This window comes from Carlito syrichta, unplaced genomic scaffold (assembly GCF_000164805.1).
Source record: "Carlito syrichta isolate Samal-C Ts95f unplaced genomic scaffold, Tarsius_syrichta-2.0.1 Scaffold311737, whole genome shotgun sequence".
Lineage (NCBI taxonomy): Eukaryota > Metazoa > Chordata > Mammalia > Primates > Tarsiidae > Carlito > Carlito syrichta.
The window spans coordinates 20,742-48,612 of NW_007255833.1; the positions used below are offsets into that span (position 1 = coordinate 20,742).

At 41.3% G+C, this 27,871-nt stretch overlaps 1 protein-coding gene across 1 annotated transcript in view; it reads left to right on the forward strand.

Annotated features, from left to right (window-relative positions):
• Positions 1 to 5,103: 5,103 nt before the first annotated feature.
• Positions 5,104 to 27,871, forward strand: part of LOC103271527 (DNA repair-scaffolding protein-like) — a 194,703-nt gene continuing 171,935 nt past the window's right edge. Inside the window, exons 1-3 of the mRNA XM_021718036.1 lie at positions 5,104 to 5,130; positions 5,664 to 5,789; positions 12,859 to 12,906. Coding sequence (XP_021573711.1) covers positions 5,104 to 5,130; positions 5,664 to 5,789; positions 12,859 to 12,906 — 201 coding nt within the window. The remainder of the gene's footprint in view (positions 5,131 to 5,663; positions 5,790 to 12,858; positions 12,907 to 27,871) is intronic.

Genomic DNA, 27,871 nt, shown 5'->3' on the forward strand with positions numbered 1-27,871 from the left:
ATATGATTCACCTATTGAAAAGAAGGTCACATGTGATCTTTAATGAAAAATTGCCAATAGTTTCCTTGTTAATACCTATTATTGACTGTAAAACATACATGCAGTACTCAGTTTCCCTTTTTTTTTTTTGAGTTGGAGTCTTACTCTATCGCCCAGACTGGAGTGCAGTGGCCGCTCCTGGCCATCGCAGCCTCGACCTGCCGGGCTCTGGCGATCCTTCCGCCTCAGCCTTCCGAGTAGCCGGAATTACAGGCATGCGCTACCACACCTGGCTGATTTTTTGATTTATTGTAGAGATGAGGTCTCGCTGCCCAGGTGGGTCTCGAACCCGTGGGCTCAGACAATCCACTCACCTCAGCCTCCCAAAGTGCTGGAATTACAGGCTGAGCCACCGAGCCTGGCTCTCAGTTTCCCTTTTAATGATAGATGATAAATCTATTCTGTATTTGTTAGCATTAGGAAAAGAATTCTAGGCTTGATTTTTAAAAATTGAAAAGAGAAATAAGTAGGTGGGATACAAAGTTCCCATGAGGTTCAGATGTCTACAGATGAAACGGCTAGAAACAGCTTCTACCACAGCTTTCTTAGACTTTATTATGAAAGTTGTAGTAAATTAAAGAAGATAGCTGTATTGCCAAAGAAATGACTGGTAGTGTGTTCTCAGTGACTAGGATACCTTTCCTAGGTACGTGAAAATGAACAAACATTAGGAGAAGCTAGCTGTTTATTATATAGGTTCTGGAAGCTTATTGAGAGGTGGGTTTGTATATGAAGAGGACATTGCAGGACATCATAAGGTGAGAAGTATGACCACTATTCTCACAGTTGTAGGAGGAGGGAAGAACACTTTGTTCTTTTCTCAAGAACAAAAGAAAAGGTTACTTCAAGGAGTAAGGAGAGAGGCAGCTTGTAACAGAACAAAGGTTGGACAGACATGATTTGACTTTTGAACTAGCTTTACCCCAAATTGCGTTGTTAAAGTTTTGAAGTTTTAATTAACAATCGCCTGAACTACTTAGCATTCTAACTGCATTTGAGACCACAGATCGTTTCTTCAGTGTTTTCTCAAGTCCTTAAGACATTTAATTCTCCCTCTTGACTTCCTCTTCATCTTAGAGACTGCAATTTCCTTTGTAGGAACAGCTTCCTGCTGGGTGCTGCTCTCTTTGGCCACTTCTGTCTTGGGTGCCTGTGTTTTTATCTAAAGCCATAAGTGTATTGCAACACTAGCCGTTTCATCATCATGTGAATTGAGAAAGTCTAGCAGGAAATCTCAAGTTGACTGTCCTTAACATAAGCCTCATGTTTCTTGATTGCATTGTCATGATAGGCAGTTGATGTTCTGAATGGCAGTTATGAAGAGGACACTTGGTAGAAAGGACTTCTTTTCTGGAAATGTATTGAAGAGTCTAATCATCTGAGGAACACAGTGTATTTAGTAAGAAAATATTTGCACCTCAATATACAATGGATCTTGTGGCCATTTCCCCTATGGTTGTATTAAGTTCATTACTTTTCTTTTTTTTTTTTGAGTTGGAGTTTCACTCTGTCATCCAGGCTGGAGTGCAGTGGCACGCTTATGGCCACCCCAGCGTCAATCTGCTGGACTCCGGCGATCCTTCCGCCTCAGCCTTCCGAGTGGCTGCAACTACAGATGTGTGCGCTACCAAGCCTGGCTAAGTTTTTGATTTATTGTAGAGATGAGGTCTCGCCAAGTTGCCCTGGCATTTCTCAAACCCGTGGACTCTGGCAGTCTCCTTACCTTGGCCTCCCAAAGTGCTGGGATTACAGGCTTGAGCCACCACGCCAGGCCAAATTCATTGATTTTCAACAGTGACTTTCTTGGTTTGTCTGTTTATATTTATATGTTTTAAGGGATCTTCACCTCCACTGTAGGAGAACCTTTTTCTTTAACAAAATGAAAATAATTTCTTTTTTTCTTTCTTTTTCTTTGCTTTCTTTCTTTTCATCTTCCGTTCACTCCCATTTTCTGCACTGCAAGTCTCTTGTGGACTGTTACTCTCATCTTTTCTGTACAGGATCTGATTTCATGATTTATCTTCTGAAAAGATGGGTCAGCAGTGATTAACCTATGGAATGAATAATGTCTATGAATTTGGTTGTGGTCTCTGGAGGACCTTTTCCTGTGAGTGACATCTAATGTAGAAAGAAATATGTCTGCTGTTCTCACAAGGCAGAAGGAACCTCTTTAGTTTCCTTCTCTATCAACTGCAGAAGTGGTGCAAAGTTGATTTCCCCTTTATTGCTATTCAAATAGAACACAACACATAAGGGAAAGGTATATTGTGGAAAAAAAGTTTTTTTCTGCTATTGTTGTTTAGGAGTCAGATATACAGAAATGTTCAGAAAGTGATGTTGTCAAGATTTATTTATTTTATATTGTTTGACATAGTAAATTTCTCTATTCCAGTTTGTATTCTTGGACTCATACATATAAAAACCAAGTCAGGTTTTCAAGGAGCTCACAGTCTTAAAGGAGGGACAGACATATGTGTAAATAGTTGTGGTACACAGAAATTAAATAACAGAAGTGGTATAATATGTGGTGGTGATCAGCCCTGTGTGGGTTTTGAAAGACCCCATGGTAGACGATGCTAGAGCATTTGCAGCGAAATACTAATGGCAGAACCTTGGTGGATGCTATAAATTGAACTCACAATAAATGCTGGAGTGGGAGAAAGGCTTCGCAGTTGAAGAATGTTTAAGTGAAGCCCTCAACGCTGAGTAGGAGTTTGCCATGTGGGCATGAAAGAGGAAGGGCATTCTAGATAAAAGAAATCGTATGTAAAAATATGAAAACAAAAACTTTCTGGGGGAAACTTAAGTAATTTGGTATAGGAGAGTTAGGCTTTCTTATGGAAGTGCAGCAGGAAATGAGATTAGAGAATTAAGATCATGAGGGCCTTGAATGCCAAACTATTTGCTTTTTATTTATGCTTACAAAAGATAGGGAGAGTTCTTTTTCTGTATTAAAAAAAAGATATGGGGACCCTTTCGGGCCCCCTCCCACTGTGGGAGCTTTTCTGTCCTCTCAGTAAACCCTGCTTTCAAAAAAATAAAAAAGATCTATTAACTGGCCACTGAATATGAATATTAAACAAAAACCCAACTTTTTGTGACCGCACTTTCCCTGCAGCTCCTCCTCATTCCCCTGGTCTTGTTAAAGCAAAGCCCTCCAGTTGTTGTCTAGGTCTCTGCCTTCCCTGTTTTCTCCTCTTCCATCCCCTCTTGCCGGCAGTCCTGCTTCTGCCTCTGTTCTCAATGATGCCAGTCACTCAGGGCTAACACTAGATAAAATCCAAAGGCGCATAGCCGGGTGTGGTAGCGCGCGCCTGCAGTTCCGGCTCCTTGAAAGACTGAGGCCTTGGAAGGATCGCCGGAGCCCATCAGGTTGAGGCTGCGGTGGCCGGGAGTGGCCACTGCACTCCAGTCTGGGCGATGGAGTGAGACTCCAACTCAAAAAAAAAAAAAAAAAAGTCCAAAAGCAGATTCTCCGACCTCATCCTAAATGCACACTGGGACTGCAGATCACTTGCTCCTCTTTGGACACTGCAAGCGGAGATTTTTTTATTTTTAAAGGGAAGGGAATGAAAGCCAATAAAATGTAGCTGCTGCTTCATGAAACTGTTGTTTCAATTATATGTTGTCTGTCTTGCCAGATGAAATGTGTGTTGTGATCCAAAGAAGTCTGAAACAAATGGAAAACACTGATGTAGATCACAGGGGTTGTGAGCATAGACACACAGACTCACTTGGCCCTGTTGGAGCCTGTTGATCACTGACTCTGTGTCTGGAGAAAATTATTTAACCTCTTCGAGTGTCAGCTTCTTTCTTAGTTCAGGCTGTTGTCACGAAATACTGTAGACTGAGTGACTTCTAAACAGCAGGACTTTCTCAGTTCTAGAGGCTAGAAATCAGATACCAGGATGCCAGCATGGTCTGGTTCTGGTGAGGGCCCTTTTCTGAGTCACATGCTGCTGATTGCTCATGTCCTCACATGGTGGAAAGAGAACGGGCTAATTCTCTGAACTCTTCTTATAAGGGCACTAATCTCATTCATTAGCGCTCCACCCTTATGACCTGATGACCTCTGAAAAACTCCACCTCAAAATATCATCACATTGGGGATTACATTTCGACATGTAAATTTTATGGGGACACATATATTCAGTCCCTAATCATTTCCTGTTCTGTAAAATGGGTGTAATTCCTGTGTCAATGGGGTTGTAGCAAGGATCAAAAGAGATCACGAAAATAAAGTCTCACAGTCAGTTACTTCAGAAAATAATGAGGAGAATTCATAAAAAGACGGCTAGGTTCTACCCGTTAAGACAGATCGTCTCCTTCGAGCTTTCTGGGATGCATTCATCACCTCATAGCCTAGCTGCTCATGTTGTTTGTTCCCTGTCTCTGCCATGCTGGCCACATCACAGCTCTGTAGCTGTGGTTTAGAGAGCTCTTTATTCCTCATTTCTCTGCTCCTCCTGTTGTCTTTGCCTCGAGCGTTCTCCTCTTCCCAACCTCTCCCCAGCCTGTGAAACCACCACTCCTCTTAAAGTCTCCTCTTCTGAGCAGACTTCCCCATCCAGCTCTGTGCCCGGTAATGCGTGCTCATGCCCCACATTGCTTGTAGCTCCGATGACCCTTTATGTTGCTGCTGTGCTTGCTTTTTGGTTCCTTTTTCTATGTTGCGAGCTTCTTGAAGTCAAGAAAACTGTCTTATTTGTCTTTTGTTCCTAGCCTGGACTAATGCCTGGCTTACAGTAAGCATGTTATTTGTGTTTCATGAGGGAGTAATGATAGCAAGGCTTACTGTTTGCATAGCCAGTGCTGAGCATTCAGATTAAGTGAGACAAATAAGACAATCTCTGTCCTTCAGAACCTTATAGTGCTTTTCATACTCTTTCATATAATCCTCATGATGACTTTAGGGTAATAGGTTTTTTTTTTTTTTTTTTTAATAGTTGGAAACAGTGAGGCTCAGAGAAGTTAAAAAACTTGTTAAGATTACATCGCTGGTAGAACACAATGCCTAAAATGATGAACAGGGGTTAAACTAGTCATGAAGGAAATTAAAAGGCCATGAAGAAAATGAAAAGGAAGAGAAAGGTAAGGGGGCTAGGATTAGAATTAAGAGTCTTCAAGATCTTATTCTTTAATTACTTTGGGAAAGTAGAGGTAAACATGAGAATATTTAGCTCACTGCTGTGGAATGTATTCCTGAAATGACATTCTAAAATGATTAAAAATCCAAGTTCATCAGAAAAGTAATATTTCAAATAGTGCAGCTACTTTTAAAAATGATGATTTCGACTTCTTTTAATTGAAAAGCTTAATTTTTAAAAGAAAACCACATTTAATAAAAATTCCATAGACTAATTTCTCAAGTTGCTAATTTGTATTTCAAAAGAAGTAGAGTCTATCATTGTATTATTACTTACTTACTTAGGGTATATTAAGCATTTCTGATCCCCAGCAAAGTTTTACCTATGGTGTGGAGAAAACTGGGCATATGATTGGTATATATTTATTAGTAATTAGCCTGACATTTGGCAATTTGAAGGAAACATGCATTCAAAGCATTTGCAACTTCAAGGTATAACTTGTGGCAGTAAGTCTAGGTGAAACATTTTCTTTTTAAGAAAAAAGCCAGTGCCTTTTGTTATGTGGGCATGGAATATGTGCTCTTGCCGTACCGATTCAGTGATCTTTCAGTCGATTCAGAGTCTGCTGTTTTCATTGATTTGCTAGTCAAGGGGCTTTTAGTGGTAGGCCCAAATCACTAATGTTTAAAATTTCTGTAAAACTCACATTAATATTTGATTGGGATGAAGTGTATTCTGGCTTAAAATCAATTTTTTAAAACTCCAAATTAAAAAGACAAATCAAATGTGAAAGATAATGATCTTTAGTTATTAAGAAATATCAGGGGCAACCACCTCAGGTCCCTACCCACTGTGGGATCTTTTCTGTCCTCTCAATAAATCCTGCTTTCTAAAGGGGGAGGAAAAAAAAAAAAAAGAAATATCAGAAGTAAATTGTGGTAAGTGGTAAGTGCTTACCCCTGAGATTTACTTTTTGGTGTGCTGTTGTCAACCTTTATAATCATGTGCTACTGTTTTGTTCTTTTAATGATGTTCTTGACCAATTGGTATATGCTCTTTTAGGTTAATTTGCTTTACTCATTCTAGATAGGTAATGGTTTATACTGAGCCATCTTTTTTCTCTAGTCCATCTGGGAAATTTAAAAAATGGTATTAGGAACAGATGTGGTAAAAATCAATGAAAAGGGATTTAAGGGATTTTAGAAGAATATAAAATAGATAAACCTGACATTTTTCTAGAAGTTAAAATAGCATAATATAAATCAGTTCCATTTAAACCTTGTTTACTCTAAGTATATTCTTAGCTGTTCATTTAAACTTTTGAAATAAAAACTGTATCTAGTTAAAAAACAACAGAACTTTGTTACCTAGAAATAGCAATAAAAATATAAATTGGACTTAATTGTTGTGCCTTTCATATGCAGTTTTGAAGTCTAAATATCTGTCTAGATTGACTTTTGTTTTCCTTCTTTTTTTTCTGTCTGTCAAGAAAAATGGAATATTTTCCTGTTTGTCTCCATCCAGGGCAGCTTTTGTTTGGGGATGGGGTAATTTTAGATGCTGCCTTCCTTCATTTTTAACTGAGTTTTAGTCTTCTGATTTTTTCTGGACAACTTGGCTTTCAGCTATGCCTAATTTAATCAGTCTTCTGTTTCAAGAAATGCCATTTGAAAACAGGCAGCATTTAATTATGACAAGTGAGGCCACAGAGATTTGTAACCAAGATTGGCAGGCAGTTTTCAAGTCACGTGATTTTCTTGTTTTGCTTTGTTTAGTTGGAAGTTGTATTTATTATTATTATAATTATTATTAATTTTTGGTAAGGTAGAGAAAGAGTTAATATCTACTAGGAAAACAGAAAACCCAAATTGTTTTCTAAAGTAGGGCCTTCAAAGAAATAGGTCTAATTGTTCCTTATTCTTAAACTATTAGAAACTTCTTGTTTTGTTTAGTTTCTTTTAAGATAATTGTCATTAAATAATTAAGTTGTGGATAATGAAGAAAGGAATTTGAATAGATTTGAGACTCTTGCAAGTGTTTTTAAGAACCGAACACAACAGAAAAGCTTTTTCAATTTGACTTAATTCAAAGTTCTGCATTCCCTCAATGCTTAAGATTTATGTTGATGTTCCCAGAAAGTTTGTATCAGTCCCAGGACATCTATCATCTTACATGACCTTAAGAAAGAGTTTTTTTCTTCCAAGGGAAGACAGTCATTTCAGAATTTTCTTTCACTAAGCCTTTTTAGGAGCTTTGATTATGTTAGACATACTGTGAGGCCTTCTTTGAGCAACACAAGAATCCAGTTACTGGGCAAATTAAATGTTTTGAACTTTTTTATTTTAAGAACCAGTTGAAGGAAATATATGGTGGATTAGAGAGTAACAAGGTTATTTATTGCTGGCTGGCTTTTAAGATGGAGGAGACCATGTGGCAAGTAGTGTGAGCAGCCGTAGGAGCGAAGAGCAACCCTGCTTACAGCTAGCAGTGAAGCAGGGACCCCAGTCTGCAAGGCACTGAATCCTGCCACAACCACGTAGAAGAGAATCTCCTGCTCCAGGTGACAAAGCAGCCTAGCTATGGCCTTGGTTTAACCTTGGGAGGCCCTGGGTGGAGAGCTCACTCGTGCCATGCCTGGCCTTCTGTTTGCAGATAAAACCTGAAAACAACTGTGAGCTCTCAAGTGGGTGTTGTTTTAAGCCACTGAGTTTGTGGTAACTTGTTGTGAAGCACTAGAAAACCAATATAGGGGAACCTCAACCAGTCTGAAATATCCCGGTGCCAGTGGCAGAGTTTTCCACTTAGGTTTTCTCACCACATTTGGTGTTGTACCAAGTGAGTGCCAATATATAGTAAGCTGAATTTTAAAATTCATTGATATTTCTAACACAGGTGATTTGAATTTTATTATAGCATGTTAAGGTATATTAAGTGATGAGGAAAAAAAATCTTTGGTTTATCCTTTGGCTTAAAAAAAATTTTTTTTTTGGAGTTATAGTCTCACTTCATTGCCCAGGCTGGAGTGCAGTGGCACGCTCATGGCCACCCCAGTGTTGAACCACTGGGTTCTGGCGATGCTTCTGCCCCAGCTTTCCAAGTAGCTGGAACTACAAGTGCACGCTACCATGCCTGGCTAAAAAAAAATTTTTTAAACCTAGAAAAGAAATCAAGAAAAATCATTTTTATGGAAGCCCAATTGTTCTGGATCAGGGTTAGCAAACTATCACTTGTAGGCCAAATCTGACCTACTGCTTAGCTTTGCAAATAAAGTTTTATTGGAACCTAGCCACACTCATTAGTTTATGTGTTATCTATGGCTGCTCTCACATTATAGTGGCAGAGTTGGGTATTAGTGACAGACACCATATGGCCCACTATATTTACATTACAATCCTTTATAAAAAAAATTTGCAGACCCCTGTTTTAAATGGTGATTTGCTTCCTAGCCATATTCATTTAACCTTAAATGACTTCCTCAAATGGGAACTGATTTTTTTTTCTAAGTCCTGAGCGTAAGTTTTTTTTTTGTGTGTGTGTATTCATTCATACCTGCTTATCAGGATTATATAGACTGGTATTATATCTCACTCTATTGAAATGATAGGAAATGTGTAAAAAATTAATAAAATCCCATGAACTTTACTTGTCTGGGGTCCCCAAGATCATCACCAAGTTCAGTGATTTGCTAGAAGGAATAATAGGATTCAGAAGATACATTCATGTCTGTGGTTGGTTACAGCAAAGGAAGCAAATGGAAAAGGTGTACCAGGAACAGACTGAGGAGACCAGGCACAAACTTCTAGGATCTTCTCTGGGGAGGTTGTGTAGGACACACTTAGTTCCTTTACAAGGAATTACTACAGTACATGTAAAGTGTTGGCTGTCAGGAAAGCTCACTTGGTTCTAACAGTTCAGGGTTTTTCTTTGGGTTCAGTTGTGTAGGGACACAGTGCCTGTGATTGACCACAGCTCCTGAAACTCCAGTCCTCAGAAGGAAAGCAGCTTCACCATAAATTGCATTGTTTGTACAGACTGTGTAGACAACGTAGTACAGTGTGGTCAAGACTCCAAGCATGCCAAACGTTTTTATCAGAATATTCCAAGAACTTAATTCCCAAGTGGCTGGTCAAGGGCCAGGCATAAGAATAGGCCTTCATGGTTGGAGTGACTTAGCCTGCTGAATTAATACTTTCCTAACCTCTCCATAGTGAGAATTTTGGTGTCATATTACAGGAGTGCCAAAAGAATGTATACATGTTTTAAATATGACATTCACTCAAAAGATGGCGTTAGTCAAATGAATGCTAGTGTCACCATGTGACAGGCCGGGCAAAGAAAATGGCATAAGCAAGGTTGGTTAAATATCATACTACACACTGTTGCTGTAATTTAATTCAATTTCAAAAAGTAATACATAGATAACATCTCTTAAAATGTGTATACATTTTTTGGCACACCCCTCCCCCGTATTTCAGAAACACACAATGTTTCGCTAGTTATAATTACATTTCAGAGTGTCTCTCCTTTTAGCGACTTGATTATATTTAGTCAGTGTTCTTATTGTGTAAGAAACACCTATATGACTTCATAAATCAAGCTCAGGATAACTTTAGGTGTTTAAAGTTGCATCAGGGAAAACAATGTTTTGTTTGAATTCACAACTTAGACCAAGTGTCTTCCTAAGAACAGGGTTTCCATGACTACCTTTGCCATTTCTAGTTTGTGTAGGGACTGAGAATGTCTAGTACCTTTTTTCATACTTCATGTTCTTGCATGACTATCAAAGAGTAATCATTTTCAGAGATGACTTATATCCATAATATTGTTTTAGCTCATTGTGGCCAGTAAAATTCCCAACAGTATATTAAACATTATCTTTTGCTATTATAAGCATTGTGAAACATTGTGCCCTTTAAATTCTTTAATATTAAAGCCCTTAGTTGTATCATCTTTATTCATTATTTATTTGGTTATTTTTGAGACAGGGTTTCACTCTTGTCCAGGCTGGAGTACAGTGGCACGATCACAGTTCACTGCAGCCTCAAACTCCTGGACTCAAGTGACCTCCTGCCTCAGCTTCCAGGGTAGCTAGGACATATCACCTTTATTAAATACCATGGTTATGGGAAAATACATAGAACAGATTTGTTTTTTAGAGATCATTTATTTTGCCTTTCCTCATATTTGTACCTAAATATATAACATACACACACACAGTTTTTTTTTTAAAACCCTACTTTGGTTGCCGTTATTTTCTAGACAGAGCCTGCTATAGTTTGGGTAAGATGCTATGTGGATAGTGGGGGTTCCTGAGATTATTCTCTTAACTTGTTCTGTGACTCTGGGACAACTACACATAAATCACTTAATCTTCTGTTTCCGTTTACCTTATTTGCTGCCTTTTACCTAAAAGTAATCTCATGAGGATTATTTTGATAAGGTTTGATTATTTCAAAAAAGCACTGTCAGTACACATATGATATGATGAGATGCCACTTGCTGGAAGTCCGGCTGGGGCCTTTGGGGCTAGCCTTGGATCTGGGAGGAAACCCTGGGTCTCTGAAATAATTGCTGTTAGATTTGCTTTACAGTTGAATATTTCGGGCTCTTAGTGGCTCAACTTAATTATGAACAAGTAGCCAGATGTAAGTCTACAAAGAGCAGAATATATATTTTATTAACTTTTATAAAAAGTCTTCTTGATGTCCCACATTGAACCTTGCTGTTTCCTGGCCCCTAAACTCAAGGCAGACAAAGAGGGGCTTGTTACTTTGGCCCCCAGAAAGGCTGTGAGGGCCTACTTGGGACACTAGGAATGGGGCCAGCTGACAGCCTGGAGAGGGAAGGGAAGCCCAGGCGGCAGGCAGAGCTGCACTAACCCAAAACCCCAAATAATGGGCCTCCACAGGAGTAGCTGTGAGCTGTCAGAGATTATTCACTTGTATTCATTGTGTAATATCTGAGAAGTAAAAGTATGAGAAATGGTGGAAACGTCACTTACTAGAGATTTCCCTTAAAAAGATTAAAATACAAGTTTTTAGAAGATTTTGTTCCTTGGTATGCTCAGTGATATGTGTACGATTGTCTCTGGCCTCTGAGGTCCTGGCACATGTTTTCTGCAGTGATGCAAAGACAGAAAAGCACCCCGTTCCCCAAAGAAAACGGTGCACACTTAGGGCATTTTGATGCAAACTGTGAGGTCACCTGTACGGCCATCTTCTGTGTTTCAAAACCTGCTCAGTGAGAGTCGGCCTTGAACTTTCTGCAGTGGTACCTTCTGACCCAGGCTGGTCTGGTGGAGGCTAAACGTGTATGTATAGACTCCTCTTTAGAGCTCACAGCATTCACAAGCATATTAAAGGCTCCTGAGAAGTCTTACTGTAAAAGATCTATTTAACTGTATTCTGCTGAGTTTTTTCAAGCTGATGGGATTGTGGCGCTCACTGTCCCCTTACTGTTGCCGCCACTCCTGGTAAAGCTCTGTGGGGGAGCACCCCCATGGCCCACATTGCAGGGCTGTCCACTGGTGGTCACTGCTTTTGCTTTTATTGCCTTTTTTTTAAGGGTGCTTACCTGGTTGTATGCCTCTAAAGCCTTCTACCTTCTTAGCCCTCCTCTCTCAGTTTCTTCCATTTTCCCCCTCCCAGTCCTCTATTATGTAGGATTTTAATTCTTTGCCTTGAATAAAAACAAAGCCTGGCTTATAAGCAGAAGCATAACCTGCACCTTGCCTTTGGTTTCATTTGCATAAGTGAACAAATTTATTTTTAAAACATGCAGTCATGTTTGTTTCTGTCTTAATTTTGAAGCCCAGGTCTTGAGTGTAGGTCCGAATTGGATGATCCCTCAGCCTCCACCAGACCAACCTAGGTCTGTCAGAAGGTACCATTGCAGAACGTTCAAGGCCGACTCTCACTGAGCAGGTTTTGAAACACAGAAGATGGCCATACAGGTCACCTCACAGTTTGCATCAAAATGCCCTAAGTGTGCACTGTTTTCTTTGGGGAATGGGGTGCTTTTCTGTCTTTGCATCACTGCAGAAAACATGTGCCAGGACCTCAGAGGCGAGGACCTCAGAGGCCAGGGAAGGTATAGCAGCCGCTCCACTGCCTAGCCATGGGCACCGGCGGACTTTTTCCAACTCCCAGCTACTGCTCGATAAACTTTGAATGACCCAGCAGCTTCCTTCCTTGAGCATTGTAATCCCCCCCCCTCTTTTTTCTCCTCAGAGTGGACACCTAGGCCACCAAGATGAGGTAGAGTGGTGCTTTTGTAAACCCATGTTGTTCCTCTTGAGTGCTTTTGTTCTCACTGGGTTGCAGCTTGATGATGTTGGAAATGTATTTGGCTTGAGGAAGGGGAGCCAAGTGGTTTTCAGAGGTGGAACCATGAGTATAGCTTGTTAAACCTGTTTACCTCAGAAAGTGTTTTTCCCCCTTGAATGTGTAAGAAGAACGTATGACTTTTGTTTTCCCTCTTACTAGCTGGCTCTGATTTTCATGGATAAAGTTTCAGTCACAAAAAGCACACCAGGTAAACAGTGAAAGTATATCTCTTACCAGTATACAGACTTTCTATTGTCTGCAATTATGTTGCTTTATTGGTTTTTAAAAAATTATTATTATTATTTGCTTTATTGATCTTAATCCCAATAGAAAATAAAATTTTGTTAGCACCTGGGAGTTCAGTATACTCTTCATTTTGGGCTGTTTTGCTTTTCTTTTTCACACAGCCAGTGAAGTTCTTGACAAATAGCCAGAAAGCAGCCACATTAATCAAGGTATGTTTGTTATGACTCCACTAGGATACAAAGACCGCAAGGACTTCGGGTGTTTCCCTCACGATATCCATTGTACCCAGAATTATACCTGATGCATAAGAGGCACTCAGTTAAGTATTTGAATAAATAAATTCCATTTTAAAAGTGGGAGTGGAGGTGAAGGCATTTGATAACCAAACTTGCGAGCATAACAGCCACCAGTATTCTTTCATTCCCTTTAAGTTTTTTTTTTTTTTTTTTTTTTTGAGTTGGAGTCTCACTGTCGCCCAGACTGGAGTACATTGGCCGCTGCTGGCCACTGCAGCCTCGACCTGCTGGGCTCCGGCGATCCTTCCGCCTCAGCCTTCCAAGTAGCTGGAGTTATAGGTGTGCGCTACCACGCCTGGCTTATTTTTTGATTTATTGTAGAGATGAGGTCTCGCCTGCCTAGGCAGGTCTCGAACCCGCAGGCTCAGGCAATCCACTCACCTCAGCCTCCCAAAGGCGCGGGATTGCAGGCTGAGCCACCGAGCCCGGTTCCCTTTAAGTTTTAAGAGCAGTCTTGGTCTTGGCTATTTTACTTGCTACGGTATATATCTTCTGCAGCATTTTTGTTGTTGCCCTCACCATCTAACCTCCTTAAAAATAGTGGTTTGTATGGGATTTAAAAGCTTCTAAGCTTGTTCGTTGCTTACAGCGCTATTGACTGTTCTCATTTGTAGTGTGACTTTGAACAAGGGAGGCGAACCCAGGATAAGCAGGATGAAGTTAGCATAGTACTGCTCTAGGTGCTTTCAGAAGCTCCTACCGGGGCAGGCCTGGGCCTGGTCAGTAATTGAGTGGGAGGCCTCAGAGAGCAGAAGCAGTGCACAGCAGGATGTGGTGTGGGAAGCCCACCTGGCCTGCGAGTCAGGGCACAGCTGGCGTCTGCCTGTGCAGCGTGAAGCACATGAGGTGTCCTCACAGAACTGCCCCGTGGCACGCTTTTGCATGCTGGCTGAGACCAAAGACTTGAGGCTTTTGTTTGTGCATGAAATGTACGTCAAGTGAGAAGTTTTCTGTCTTATAATTGGTTATCTTGAGGAATAATTTTAGCTTAGTTATTATCCTTGCTTTGTTTTACCAGCTGGGTAGTATGTGACTACGAAAGTGTAATTTAAAAATAAAGAGTGAACATTTATTAGTGATATTCTACTGTTGTTCTTGGTGCGAACTTTCTGTAAATTTTAGGATTAAAAGCTTTGGTTTCTGAGTGTTAAGAGTAGTGTTTCATGTGAATAATTCTTTCGTTGATCATTGAGACGGCTTTACCATGGAAGCACTGCTTCATCTCGCAACTAGGCTCTAAGTTCTTGATTTTCTTAGCAGACACAATTTTTCACCTAGGAGGATTCAGCACATGTATATTTTCATACTTCAATTTATACAAGACTTGGTTTATAGAAATTGAGACACTGCAATTCAGGGACAGCCCTTCAAGTATTTAGGGCAATCACTTACAGGAATCTTTTCTGAACATTTTATGAAGAAACTTATAAATAGGATTACAGGAAATATCATTAGCTTAAAGAGTATTATTTGAATCTTGTTTAAAGCATTATGCTAATTTATTAAATTTTAAATGTAAAGTTTATGATAGTTAAGAGTGATATTGTCAAATATCCACCTTTTTAGAGAACTGTAAGATTTCAAGGGCTGGGCTCCGTGGCTCAGCCTGTAATCCCAGCACTTTGGGAGGCCGAGGTGAGTGGATTGCCTGAGCCCGCGGGTTCGAGACCCACCTGGGCAACTTGGCGAGACCTCATCTCTACAATAAATCAAAAATTAGCCGGATGTGGTAGCACGCGCCTGTAATTCCAGCTACTTGGAAGGCTGAGGCGGAAGGATCGCCGGAGGCCAGCGGTTGAGGCTGCGGTGGCCGGGAGCGGCCACTGCACTCTAGTCTGGGTGACAGAGTGAGATTCCAACTCAGAAAAAAAAAAAGATTTCAAACATTGTTTTGTCTAGTCAGCTCACATAAGTGTATCTGTGATCTTTCCATTTTACCCTCCCCCGTCTCAGTTGTGTATATTACCACAAAAAAACATGCTTCTGTCTTTTTTTTTTTTTTTTTTTTTGAGTAGGAGTCTTGCTCTGTTGCCCAGGCTGGAGTATAGTAGCATGCTTATGGCCACCCCAGCCGATCCTTCTGTCTCAGCCTTTCAAGTAACTGGAACTACAGGCGTACACTACCATGCCCAAGTAATTTTTTTCATTTTTATTATAGAGACAGGGTCTTGCCAAGTTGCCCAGGCTAGTCTTGAACCCCTGGGCTCAGGCAGTCCTCTCTCTTCCACCTCTCAAAGTACTGGGATTACAGGCTTGAACCACTGTGCCCGGCCTGTCTTGTTTTTTTTTTTTTTTTTTTTGAGACAGTGTCTCGATCTGTCACCCAAGCTGTAGTATAGTGGCACAATTATGGATCACTGCAACCTTGACTGCCTGGGCTCAAGCGATCCCCCTGATTCAGTTTCCTGAGAAGCTGGGACTATAGGCATGTGCCACCACACCTGGCTAATTTTTTTATGTATATTTTTTGTAGAGAATAGGGTCTCTCTATGTTGCTTAGGCTGGTTTCCAAGCCGTCCTCTCACGTCAGCCTCCCAAAATGGTGGGATTACAGGTATGTGCCATGACATCTGGCTATTTTTATTTATTTATTTAATTTTTTTGTAGAGATGAGATCTTGCTGTATTGCCCAGGCTGGTTTCAAACTCCTGGGCTCAAGCAATCCCTGTGCCTTGGCCTCCCAAATTGCTGGGATTATAGGCATGAGTCTCTGTGCCCTGCCTAAACTGGCAGATTGTAAGCACAGAAATAATGGGTCTTTTTCTTATCATCTTAACCGTTCAGTAGTATAGAATGCCAAAATAAAGAATCTTCAAAAGGAATGGGAGACATGGAGTCATTGTAACTGTTAGTGTGTGACTTGTGGGAGGCTGTCTATGATGAGAACGAAGCTCTGGAAATGCATCCTGACTTTCAGGGAGCCAAGGAATCAGGGTGCTGCCAGCATGCATCTTCGTCTGTGCCCTCCACAAGGGCGTCTACAGGCATCCTTTTTTCTGCATGGCTTTGGCCAAATAGTTGCTTTTCTAACCTTCTGCCAGGTGCCATGTGTATCTGTGCTGGTCCTGTGAGCATTTAAAACTGAGTGGTGGTCTTTCTCCTTTCTTTGCTCCTGAGTATGTTCTTTATTTCAGTTCGTAGCATGACTATCCTGAGTGGCATGAATTTTGACCTCTCAGTTGAACCCACTAACTCCTCCTCTGAAGTATTTTCGTTAGTACTATAACTGTTCTGGAATAATAGTTATTAAAATAATGGTTCGGAAATGATTCAGCACTTGCTGATGTACTGAATTACTTTCAGTACATTAAAATGCTGTATTAACTTAATTTGCCAAAGCGTTTCATCAGTGGGGCTGAGAATGGTAACAAGTCAGAATGCACAGATTTTACCACGGACCCAGATCAGACCACTGGTCTAAGACGTCACATTGAATGGGTGTGGGTGAATTTGCCCACATTTGCCATTATTCTAAGAAAGTAAATTTAGAGCATAGTCTCCACTGTGGATGGGGCTATGACTTTATCTTTATGTGCTCTTCCTTTCTACACACATATACACGTGTATACGTGTGCAGTTGTACACTTCCTTGTATTTAATTATGCGTTAGGAAATCACCATTTTTATAAATAAAACTATATTTATATTCTTTACATTTTATAACCAATAGAAAAGAGGCAGGGATTGCAATTTCAATCATTTGTATGGTTTTGGGGGTTTTTTTTGAGTCAGAATCTCACCCTTGTTGCCCAGGCTGAAATGCAGTGACACACTCATGGCCACCGCAGCCTCTACCTGCTGGGCTCCGGTAATCCTTCCGCCTCAGCCTTCCATGTAGCTGAAACTACAGGCACACGCTACCATGCCCGGCTAATTTTTTGATATATTGTAGAGACGAGCTCTTGCCAAGTTGCTCAGGCTGGTCTCGAACGCATGGTCTCAGGCAATCCACTAGCCTTGGCCTCCCAAAGTGCTGGGATTACAGGCTTCAGCCACTGCACCCAGCCTTGTGTTTATTTTTTTGACTGAAATTACAGAAATTCCAGGTAGTCTGTTTATCTTTTATGATGCAGTGTTTCAGTAAACTCAGTGTCCCTGAATAACACAAGATAGTATTAGTATAAAATGCTCATATTTAAAAATGACATTTAATTTTCCCAACTTATTGTTTTGGTAGGACATTTACTAAACTTAAAACCAGAAAGATAGAAATACTGGTACAAAAAGGACAACAGTTTATCAAGGATTTCATTTTTTCCCCCACGGAATTCTTATGACCATATTAGCAATAATTGGTTTGTTGAATGAACTAGTGATGAGAATTTTGCACTCATTTTTAAGCCCCAACCCCACGTAAAACAAGACCATTAGTATATCTGGTGAAATTATCCTAGAATCTTTGTTCTTATATGGTCGTTTACCTTTTCATTAGCTTTTGAGAAAAGCTCATAACTTTACTGATACTTCTGGTTTTCTATTTATTTTTAAGGTACTGAAGTAAAGCTTCTGTGTTACTTAAGACTAATGAAACAAGTCTAGCATTAAAAGTTGGATATTACCCAAATCACTGTTGCTTTCTTTCTTTCTTTTTTTTTTTTTAAAGCACTTCAGTATAATTTGTGCTACAACTGGTATCTGCAGGTTGTACTGCCCTAAGACCATGTTTAAAAACCTTTCTTTTCCCATTAGTGGCAAATATTTTAAAAATTAAGAGTTCGCTTAAAATTCCGGTTTCTTTACCTCCTTGTGAAATAACTCTGATAGTTATTGGGCAGACTATCCATGTTGTAGGAGGCAGTTTGCTCTGAACAGCAGCTGCCAGTGTGGATGGATTCTGGGCTTCGCTCACACCCCTGCTGTGCTCCTCTGACCTTTCATACCTCGCACTGCCTGGGGCTGGATGCCATGAACCCAGACCCTTTGCTAAAAAATTCCATTGATGGCTCAAGAAGTTGACTACAGATATATTTTTGTTTTTCTAGAAGGCCTAAGAAATATTTCCGTATTTATTGTTGTACTCATTTTAAAGCAAGAAAAAACATCCCTGGTTACAGAATTGCTTGGAATAGTGTGTCCTCTCCTACCCATTAGCTAGCTTCCTGCCAGCTTCTTACTTCTTTTTTTCCCTCCTCCCTCCATTTTGTTTTGTTTTGTTTTTTTCTCTTTTTAGCATCTGAGTCTCTGGATCTTCTAGATTGCTTTTGTATTTTTTACTTTGAAATTACTACACTTTAAATATTTTTAATCACAAAAATAATACTCATGGGAAACAGTTTTCCTTTTTTTTAAGTTATAAGTTTATAAATATATATGTATTTTATTTTAAAGATGTGAGGTACAATTCAGGATTAGGTATACAAGTGGACATCGTTCAGGTAGCATTTGGGCTTCCTTTGGTCCCCACTTTGCCTGATTGTGGATCAGGTGACCTAATTAATATTGTGTGCCTCTTTTCCCTGGCAGTATCCTGCTACTGCATTCCCTTTCTCATAGTATTATGGTAAATATTCAGGGTTCGCTTATGAGTGAGAACATGTGGTACTTGGTTCTTTGTTTTTGTGATAGATCACTGAGTATCATAGATGGAAGCATTTTTCAATTAGAACAGGGGTTAGAGCAAAAAATCATCATCTTAGCTACAAGAAGTAATCAATTTCTTGTGTAGTCTTCAAGAACTGTTTTGTATAGATAAGAATATTTGTACATGTTCCTCTGCATTTTGTTTTTTGCATCCATAATGTCTTCATACACACACACACACACACACACACACACACACTCACACACTCTCTCTCTCTCTCTCTCTCTCTCTCTCTCTCACACTCACTCGCACACTCTAATTCTATAGCCTTGTCAAGGCTTATGGACCTACTGTGTTTTTTTTAATAGCTGCATAATATTTTCTTGTACAACTTTTATAACCAGCACTTGATTAATGGATAATTCTGGTTTTGGGGGGTTTTAGATTTTTTTAAAAAATAAACTCTGCCTCCCTGGACATGTGTGCCTCCCTGGACATGTATGTCTTTACAGTTGGATTACTATACCCTGTAAGAGTAATCGATAGACTGAAAGTATTCACTTTTTAGGTTTTGACATTCATGCTGTCAGTCCCCAGTAAGGTCGCAATAATTTACTCTTTCTCTCAGTAGCCATCAAGTGCTGCTCTTCTGCCGTGTCATTCCCAGGGAGGCTGAGTACCTTGTATTGATCATTTTTATCACATTTCCTTTGAAGCTCTGTTTGCATCATTTGCTAATTTTTCCCATTGGGTTGGCTTCCCTTTTCTTACTGGTTCATGGATGTTTTTGTACATTAAGAAAACTAACCGCTTGTTAGTTGTGGAATGTTTTTTTCTTGTTTGTCCTCATCTTTGTTTGTTTGTTTTAGTTTGCATATCTTTTAACTATTTGTATTTGGAGAAATTTTTGTACACAGTTTTACATTTTTTGTGTAGTCTCTCATTTATTTTGTGGACTTTGGGTTTTGTGTCATACTAGTAAGACCTTTATTCAATTTACAGTTATTTCAAAAATGCGTTCATATTTTGTTTTATCTGTGTAAAAATATTTTGATTTTTTTTTGATCCTTTGGAATTTATTTTGGTGAAATAGCAAGAGAAAGAGTCAGCTTTTTTCTCTTCCACATAGGCAGTCAGTTGTCCCTAAGGGTTTTTTGTTTTGTTTTGTTTTTTTGCTTACTGTTTTGGGAGCTTATTTTCATCATTTTTTATATGTAATTTTATTTGTGTTTGGATGTATTTCTGAAATCTCAATTCTGTTTCATATGTCTGTTCCTGTGTTGATGTATGCTTTTAATTACTAGAGCTTTACAGTATAATTTATTATCTGGTGGGAGTAGTTGGCCTTCATTTATTTTCTTTTTTAGAATTTTCTTTGCTTAAATAAAAAAAAGTTTTAGGGAAATCTTTTAAATTTAATAGAGTAGCCGGGTTCGGTGGCTCAGCCTGTAATCCCGCGCCTTTGGGAGGCTGAGGTGAGTGGATTGCATGAGCCCGTGGGTTTGAGACCTGCCTGGGCAACTTGGCGAGACCTCATCTCTACAATAAACCAAAAAGTCAGCCGGGCGTGGTAGCACATGCCTGTAATTCCAGCTACTTGGAAAGCTGAGGTGGAAGGATCGCCGGAGCCCAGCAGGTCGAGGCTGCGGTCGCCAGGAGCGGCCACTGCACTCCAGTCTGGGCGACAGAGTGAGACCCCAACTCAAAAAAAAAAAAAAAAAAAAAAAAAGTAATGGAGTGATTCTACTTGGCATAAAAAGGCATTCATATATTTTATAGATACGTGTTTTAAAATTCTTTGTCAAAAGGCCTCTAGTTATTACCTGTTTCGAGGTTCAGTGAGGGAATCAGCCTGTGTTGGCCTGGGAAGGCTGGGCAGCATTTTATTTATTTTTTATTTTATTTTATTTTCTTTGAGTTGGAGTCTCACTCTGTCGCCCAGACTGGAGTGCAGTGGCCACCCCTGGCCACCGCAGCCTCGTCCTGCTGGGATCCGGCGATCCTTCCGCCTCAGCCTTCCGAGTAGCCGATATTACAGGCATGCGCTACCACGCCCGGCTGATTTTTTGATTTATTGTAGAGATGAGGTCTCGCCAAGTTGCCCAGGTGGGTCTCGAACTCACGGGCTCAGGCAATACACCCGCCTCGGCCTCCCAAAGTGCTGGGATTACAGGCTGAGCCACCGAGCCCAGTGCTGGGCAGCATTTTAAAAGAGTGGAGTCAGGAGTGGCGAGAAGTGGGCTACCTGCTGGTTCCATTCGTAGAGTGCAGGGAGGCCTTGAGCAAGACACTGAACTGTCCCCTGTGTTTCCTCATTCTTAGAGGATGCCTCTCCCAGCAGAGATGTTACATATAATGAGTAGTTTCCTGTCACTATTTTTTAGTCTAGGAACTTGATGATGATGCTTTTGTCGTTGTTTTTGTTTCACTTTAGTTGAAGTGAACCTTATTTTCTCACGTTCCAGAAAATAAGGAGGAAGTGGAACAGATGTGAGTTTACTGCTATCACCCCAGCCCTGGCACCCGCCTATTTCTGAGACTCTCTCTGATGAGGGGATATAGAAACACGAGGAGACTTGGGCAGGAAGATTCTAGGGCAGGAAGGGATGTGACGTCAACAAGGCAGGGAAGAATGTGACATGAACGCTTGAAAGCAGGACAGAGCAGCTGGGGAGTCCCAGCAGGGGGGCAGTCAGGAGCCAAGGCCCAGAGGGAACAGGGCCGCACTAGGCCTTACAGTCGGTGGTCAGATGTTTGCATGGTATCCTAAGCGTACTGGGAAGTCACTTTCAGGGTCTCAGGGAGGAGAGTGCAGTGATCCAAGTCAGATCTTCTGATTGTGATGTGGAGGGTTAACCAGGGTGGGAGACAGAGAGACCAGCTCAGACTGTTGCTACGGCGGTGCTGGGCGGCGGTGCTGGGCGGCGGGGCGATGGAGGGAAGTGGCACATTTGAGGTAGCTCTGGAGGTCTAATATGCTGATTAATGGATGATCGAGGGGTTTCTGACTGAGCACCTGGGTGGAACACGGGTTACTTACTGATAGAGGAGATCCTGGGGAAAGCAACTAGTTTTGAGGAATATATTAATAGTTTAATTTTGAACTTGTTGAATGCAGATATCTGTGGATGAGTGAATTGAACCATCTAAGAAGAAAGACAACTCTGAAATGTAGAGAAATCTGCACGGATGCTTTACAGTACCCACCTGTGGATCTTCCCTGCATTACTATTTCCCTTCTTCAAACCTATCCTGTATGCAGCCTCCAGAACAGTTTTCATGTACCTTGCAAATTCATCCTCCTTGCCCACTCGGAAATCTTCACAAGCTTTCTGCTTTCTTCAGGAGATGTCTTAACTCTTAAACTGGTATTTGAGATCCTGCACAACCCACTCCTCACCCAGTTTGTAGGATTATATTGTTCATGTTATTGTCTCTTGCTTCCAATGTGAACTCTAAACTCTCAGTTGTCTGGACTTGTGTATAGATCATGCATGTTCCTTGTACTTTCCTGTCTTATGTGCCTTTTTTCCTCTTTTTTGTATCTTTATCTGTAAGAATTTCCCAGTCCTCTGAGGCTTGGTATAGGTGTTGCCTCTTCCAGTCTGTCTGGTGGTTTTGGATGATCCAGAAATAATGGCTCCATTTGTTGTCCATTTGGAACATTTCATGTAAGCCATGCTTATAGTATCTCTTTTATTTTGTTTTAAGCTCTTTATGGAATTGTCTCATTAAATTTTCTATCTTCAATAACAACTTACACATGGTGTTTGCTAAGTAAATATTTGTTTAAGGGAATATTTTCTCTATTTGGAAATATTTAGCAGGTAGTTAACCTCTTGGCTGTGAGTAACAGAAACCAAATCTACCTAGTTTAAAAAGAGGAGGAAGTTCACTGGAACAGTGCTGCAAATACTGAGTGATGTAAGATGAAGCTGAAGGATGAACCGGGCTTCCAGCGGTCCTGGTAACCTCACTAGCAGGAACTCCTGGACCTTTCACCTAGAGACTTTATTTTGGGGGGTTCTCACTCTATTGCCCAGAGTGGAGTGCAGTGGCACGATCACAACTTACCACAGACTTGACCTCCTGGGCTCGGGCAGTCCTTCTACCTCAGCCTCCTGAGTAGCTGGGACTATATGTAGGCACATGCCGCCATGCCTAGCTTTTTTTTTGTAGAGAACGGGGTCTTACTATGTTGCCCATGCTGGTCTCTAACTCCTGGGCTCAAGTGATCTTCCGGTCTTGGCTTCCCAGGGTGCTGAGATTACAGATGTGAGGCCACCATTCCCGACTGAGACTTTTCGTTATTGTAGCTTAACTTCTACTTTTCAGACTATGCATCTCTCAGTTCAAAATCTGGAGAAAAACGATTTGATTGTCTTAGCTTTGGTCAGTTGTCTACTTGAGACCATTCTGACCCTGAAGGAGGCCTTAGAGTAAACACGTGACTGCTGAGATGTGGGAACTCCTCACTCCAACCACCCTCCTCTTCCTCCCGCGACTACTCGATGCATCCCTCTGTGGACAGGGCAGTTGGTTTTCTGAAAGGGAGTTAGACATAAATGGCACTGTCTGTCTGCGACAGCTTTATTGCCGACTTTTGGAAACAGACAAGAGATTGAATGCTTGATGGTTTTGGTAAATTGCAAGTGGCTTCAGCCAAAGACAGGTCAATAAAAAGTGCCAGATGACTGCCTTTAGTGACTGGTTTCATAGGAACTACTCATTGGCCATATCTTTTTTTTTTTTTGAGTTGGAGTCTCACTCCGTTGCCCAGACGAGTGCAGTGGCACGCTTCCGGCCACCACAGCCTCGGCCCGCTGGGCTCCGGCGATCCTGCCGCCTCAGACTTCCAAGTAGCTGGAATTATAGACACGCGCTACCACGCCCGGCTGATTTTTGGTTTATTGTAGAGATGCAGTCTCGCCAAGTTGCCCAGGCGGGTCTCAAACCCGTGGGCTCAGGCAGTGCATTCACCTCGGCCTCCCAAAGCGCTGGGGTTGCAGGCTGAGCCACCGAGCCTGGCCATTGGTCATATCTTAATCTTGTTGTGTGTGATATTTAATCACTAACTCCTAAGACTCCTTCTGAAGTTCTTACATCAGGTAGAAAAAAATCCTGTTGGTAATAATTTTATTGCATTTTAAACATTAGCAAATTATGATATTAGCTACATAGTCAATTTTTTACTCCGAATTTGATAACCACAGCTGTTTTTCTGTTATAAAATATTCTTATTTACTCTTTTGTATTATCTGTGTAACCTGGCTGTATATCTTCTGCGAAAGTTTTTAGAGGGTACCAGCGCTTAGCTTTCCAAAGATAACAGGAAAACATGTTGGAAAATGTGTTTGAAAAGAAAAATGTTTTAAATCTTCATTTTGGTGCATAAAAATCATCATTTATGCAAAGTAAGCATTTATTCATAAAAATGATTTGGTGAAGAATAAAAATTTCCAAGGAACAAAAATTTTGCTCAAGTATATCTGGTTACCATGCAGCAATAGGTGACATATCAGGAGTGACAATGGTTAGCTGGGTGTAGTGGTTTACTCGTGTAATCCTAGCACTTTGAGAGGTGGAAGCAAGAGGATTGTCTGAGTCCAGGCATTCGAGACCAGCCTGGGAAACATGGCTAGACTTCGTCTCTATAATCAATAAAAAGAATTAGCCAGATGTGGTAGTGTGCACCTGTGGTTTCAGCTACTTGGAAGGCAGAGGCAGAAGGATCATTGGAAGGCCAGCAGGACGAGGCTGTGGTGGCCATGCGTGTGCCACTGCACTCCAGCCTGGGCAACAAAGTGAGACTTCTACTAAAAAAAGAAGGTTGTATAATCTTTGGTGGAAAGAATTTTCTTAAGGTACTGAAAAAGGATGTCAGTACTGCACATTAAGTTCTTACTTTGTTCCTTTTAAATTTCAGTAGCAATTTTGTGACTACTTCTTTGTATCTGTGCAACATGTAGTTTGCGGTGTTTAAAAAATTCATTGTTACAGGCTGAGCCACCGGCTACTCGGAAGGCTAAGGCGGACGGATCACTGGAGCCCGGCAGGTCGAGGCTGTGGTGGCTGGGAGTGGCCACTGCACTCCAGTCTGGGCGACAGAGTGAGACTCCAACTCAAAAAAAAAAAAAAAAAAAAATTCATTGTTGGAAGTGAAAGGGGCAAGATGGCAATGGATTCGGTTGTAGTGTGAGAGTCTCTGCATGGGTGAGCATGCAGAAGGACAAATCTGTGTTCATTTCTGTGTACAAGTGGGTAAACGAATTTCCAACTGAGGGGAGATGCAGATAGAGTGCCTGGGGCCCCCCTGCAGAAATGACTGCAGTTCGCTGCAGTTTGCTGCTGCTCTGCATTCGCAGAAGGATCCACCATCCCTGGCACATCTCTCGGGAAAAGACAGAGGAGATCAGCTGCCTCTCGACCCCTGGCTCCTGGCCCACGACCCACACTACCACCTGTGGCAGCAGGGACCATGGAGAAAGCGCAGGGAGGAAATCTGGAACTGAGTCTCACCAGAGGAGGGACTTTTTCTCTGTCCTGGGACTGGGCAGAGACCTGCTTTATCTCGACCAATTTTGAGGAGCCTGCACCCTTTGACTGAGGGGTGATTTCTGCACACTTCTGAAATCGACTGAGTTTGCCCAGAGGGGAATCTCCAAGTGCACAATGCCAGAGAGACAGACGCCACACTGGACCAAATACAGCCGCATGCAACAGGAACAGGAGACCTAGCAGCAGACAAGTTGAGAGGTTTTCCCAGGAAGATCCTCTGGAGGAAGCCGAACCCTGGCAGCTAGGGCTGCAGAGGGCACGCAGAGAGGGAGCCTGAGACAGACTCCCAAGGAAGCAGCAGGGAAAACCCAACCCAAGCCTGGACTGGGCTCCAGAGCCTTGGCACCAGGTCCTGAGATCCAGAGACTGGTGACTGCTGGGGAGGGAGCAAATGAAACACACACCTGTGAACACAAAAGCCATATGAAAACAAAATAGCCCTGTAAGAGCATTGTGGCCTGGGCATGATGCTGAACTCCTGGGTCAACACAGAAATCAAAACAGGAATGAAAAGTTTTCTGGAAACAAATGAAAGTGAAGAAACATCTTACCAAACTGTTCTGATGCCAAGAAGCAGTGCTAAGAGGGGAATGTCTACCCCACATCAAGAAAGTGGAAAGAGTACAAATTGACAGCATAGCATATCACCTGTGGGAAATGGAAAGGCAAGGTTGCCAAAACCTGAACTTCAGCAGAAGAATCCAGGTAGTAAAATATAGGTCAATGGAGCAAAATCTCAGTTTTTCAACCAACTCCATTTGACGAAGCCTCCATTGACAACCACTGGGGAGAGAAGAATCTATTCAGTAAATAGTGCTGGGAAAACTGGCTCACCACTTGCAGAAGAGTGAAACAGGACCCCTACCTATCACCATGCACAAAAATCAACTCCAAATGAATCAAAGACCTAAATGCAAAATCTCAAATGTTAAGAATCTTAGAAAATGCAGGAGATACCTGTACAAAAATCGCAACCCGTTTCTGATCAAAACCGGAAAAGGTCCATGCCATAAGAGATAAGATTGACAAGTGGGACCTCATCAAACTGAAAAACTTCTGCAAAGCACAAGAAACATCAAGAGAGCCTAGAGACAGCCCACAGAATGGAAAATATTTGCCAACTGCATATCTGACAAAGGTCTAACATCTAGGACCTGCAAGGAACTCAAATGTGCCAAAAGGAAGAAAACAAACAACCCCATTCAAAAGTGGGCAAAAGACATGAATAGACATTTCTCAAAAGAAGACATACAGGCAGCCAACAGACACATGACAAAGTTCTCAGCCTCACTCATCATCAGAGAAATGCAAATCAAAATCACATTGAAATACTACCTAAACCCAGTAACAACAGCCATCATTAATAAAACAAAAAACAACAGATGCTGGTTAGGCTGTGGAGAAAAGGAATGCTTCCACACTGTTGGTAGGATTGCAAACTAGTTTAACTTCTATGGAAAACAGTGCGATGATTCCTAAAAGAACTAGAAGGTGACCTCCTATATGACCCAGCAGTCCCCCTTCTGGGAATATATCCTGAGGAACTTTTAAATAACTCTACACAAAGATACCTGCACACATGCTTATTGCAGCACTATTTACAATTGCAAAAATATGGAACCAACCGTGCTGTCCATCGAAACTGGACTGGATAAAGAAAATGTGGTACATACACAATGGAATATCACACAGCCATAAAAAAGAACAAAATTGGCCAGGCTCGGTGGCTCAGCCTGTAATCCCAGCACTTTGGGAGGCTGAGGCAAGTGGATTGCCTGAGCCCGCAGGTTTGAGACCAGCCCAGGCAACCTGGCGAGACCTTGTCTCTACAATAAAATAAAAAATAGCCAGGTGTGGTAGCACTCATCTGTAGTTCTGGCTACTTGGAAGACTGAGGTGGAAGGATCTCTGGAGCCCAGAAGATCGATGTTGGGGTGGCCGTAAGCGTGCATGCCACTGAACTCCAGCCTAGGTGAAGGAGTGAGACTCCAACTCAAAAACAAACAAAATTATGAACTTCACAGCAACTTGGATGGACTTAGAGTTTATAATACTGAGTGATCTATCACAGAAACAAAGAACTGAGTACCACATGTTCTCACTCATAAGTACACCCAGAACATTTGTTATAATACTATACAAAAGGTATTGGCAATAGCTGGAAACTGCGGGGGGTGGGGGGAGACGCAACATCAATAAGAGTCCCTGATCTCAAACTAGGCAAAGTGGGGACCAAAGGGAGGCTTAAACTTTGCCTGTAAGATGAGCACTTGTATACCTAACCCTGAATTGTACCTTACTTACATTTTTAAAATAAAAAAATTGAAAGTTAAAAAATTTATTGCTGCTTTATCTAGAGAAATGGACAAAGAATGTGAACAAGCAGTTCAGTGAAGAAGAAAAGCGAAGTGCTAATAAACAAGTACAAAGATGCTCAACACTATGAATAATCAGGGACACACAGATTTAAATAAGAGAGAAGAACCGTTGTACACCCACAGATACATAAAAATTCAGACTCTTAAGAAAGATCAGTGATGCTGATGATGTGCCACAGCTTTCAAACCCTGCTAATAGGTGTGTCTGTCTGCACAGGATCTTTGGAGAGGAATCTACCAGTTATGGCTGAAGAGGACAATGAACTATCCACCAATCCCCTGGTTGCCATATCCCGCAGAGAAGCTAACCACTTTGGAATACGATATAGCAATAAAAACTAATGAGCTACAGCTTCTCTGTCCTTGCAAGACAATACCGTGTGTGCGAGACAGAGAGAGAGAGAGAGAGAGAGAGAGAGAG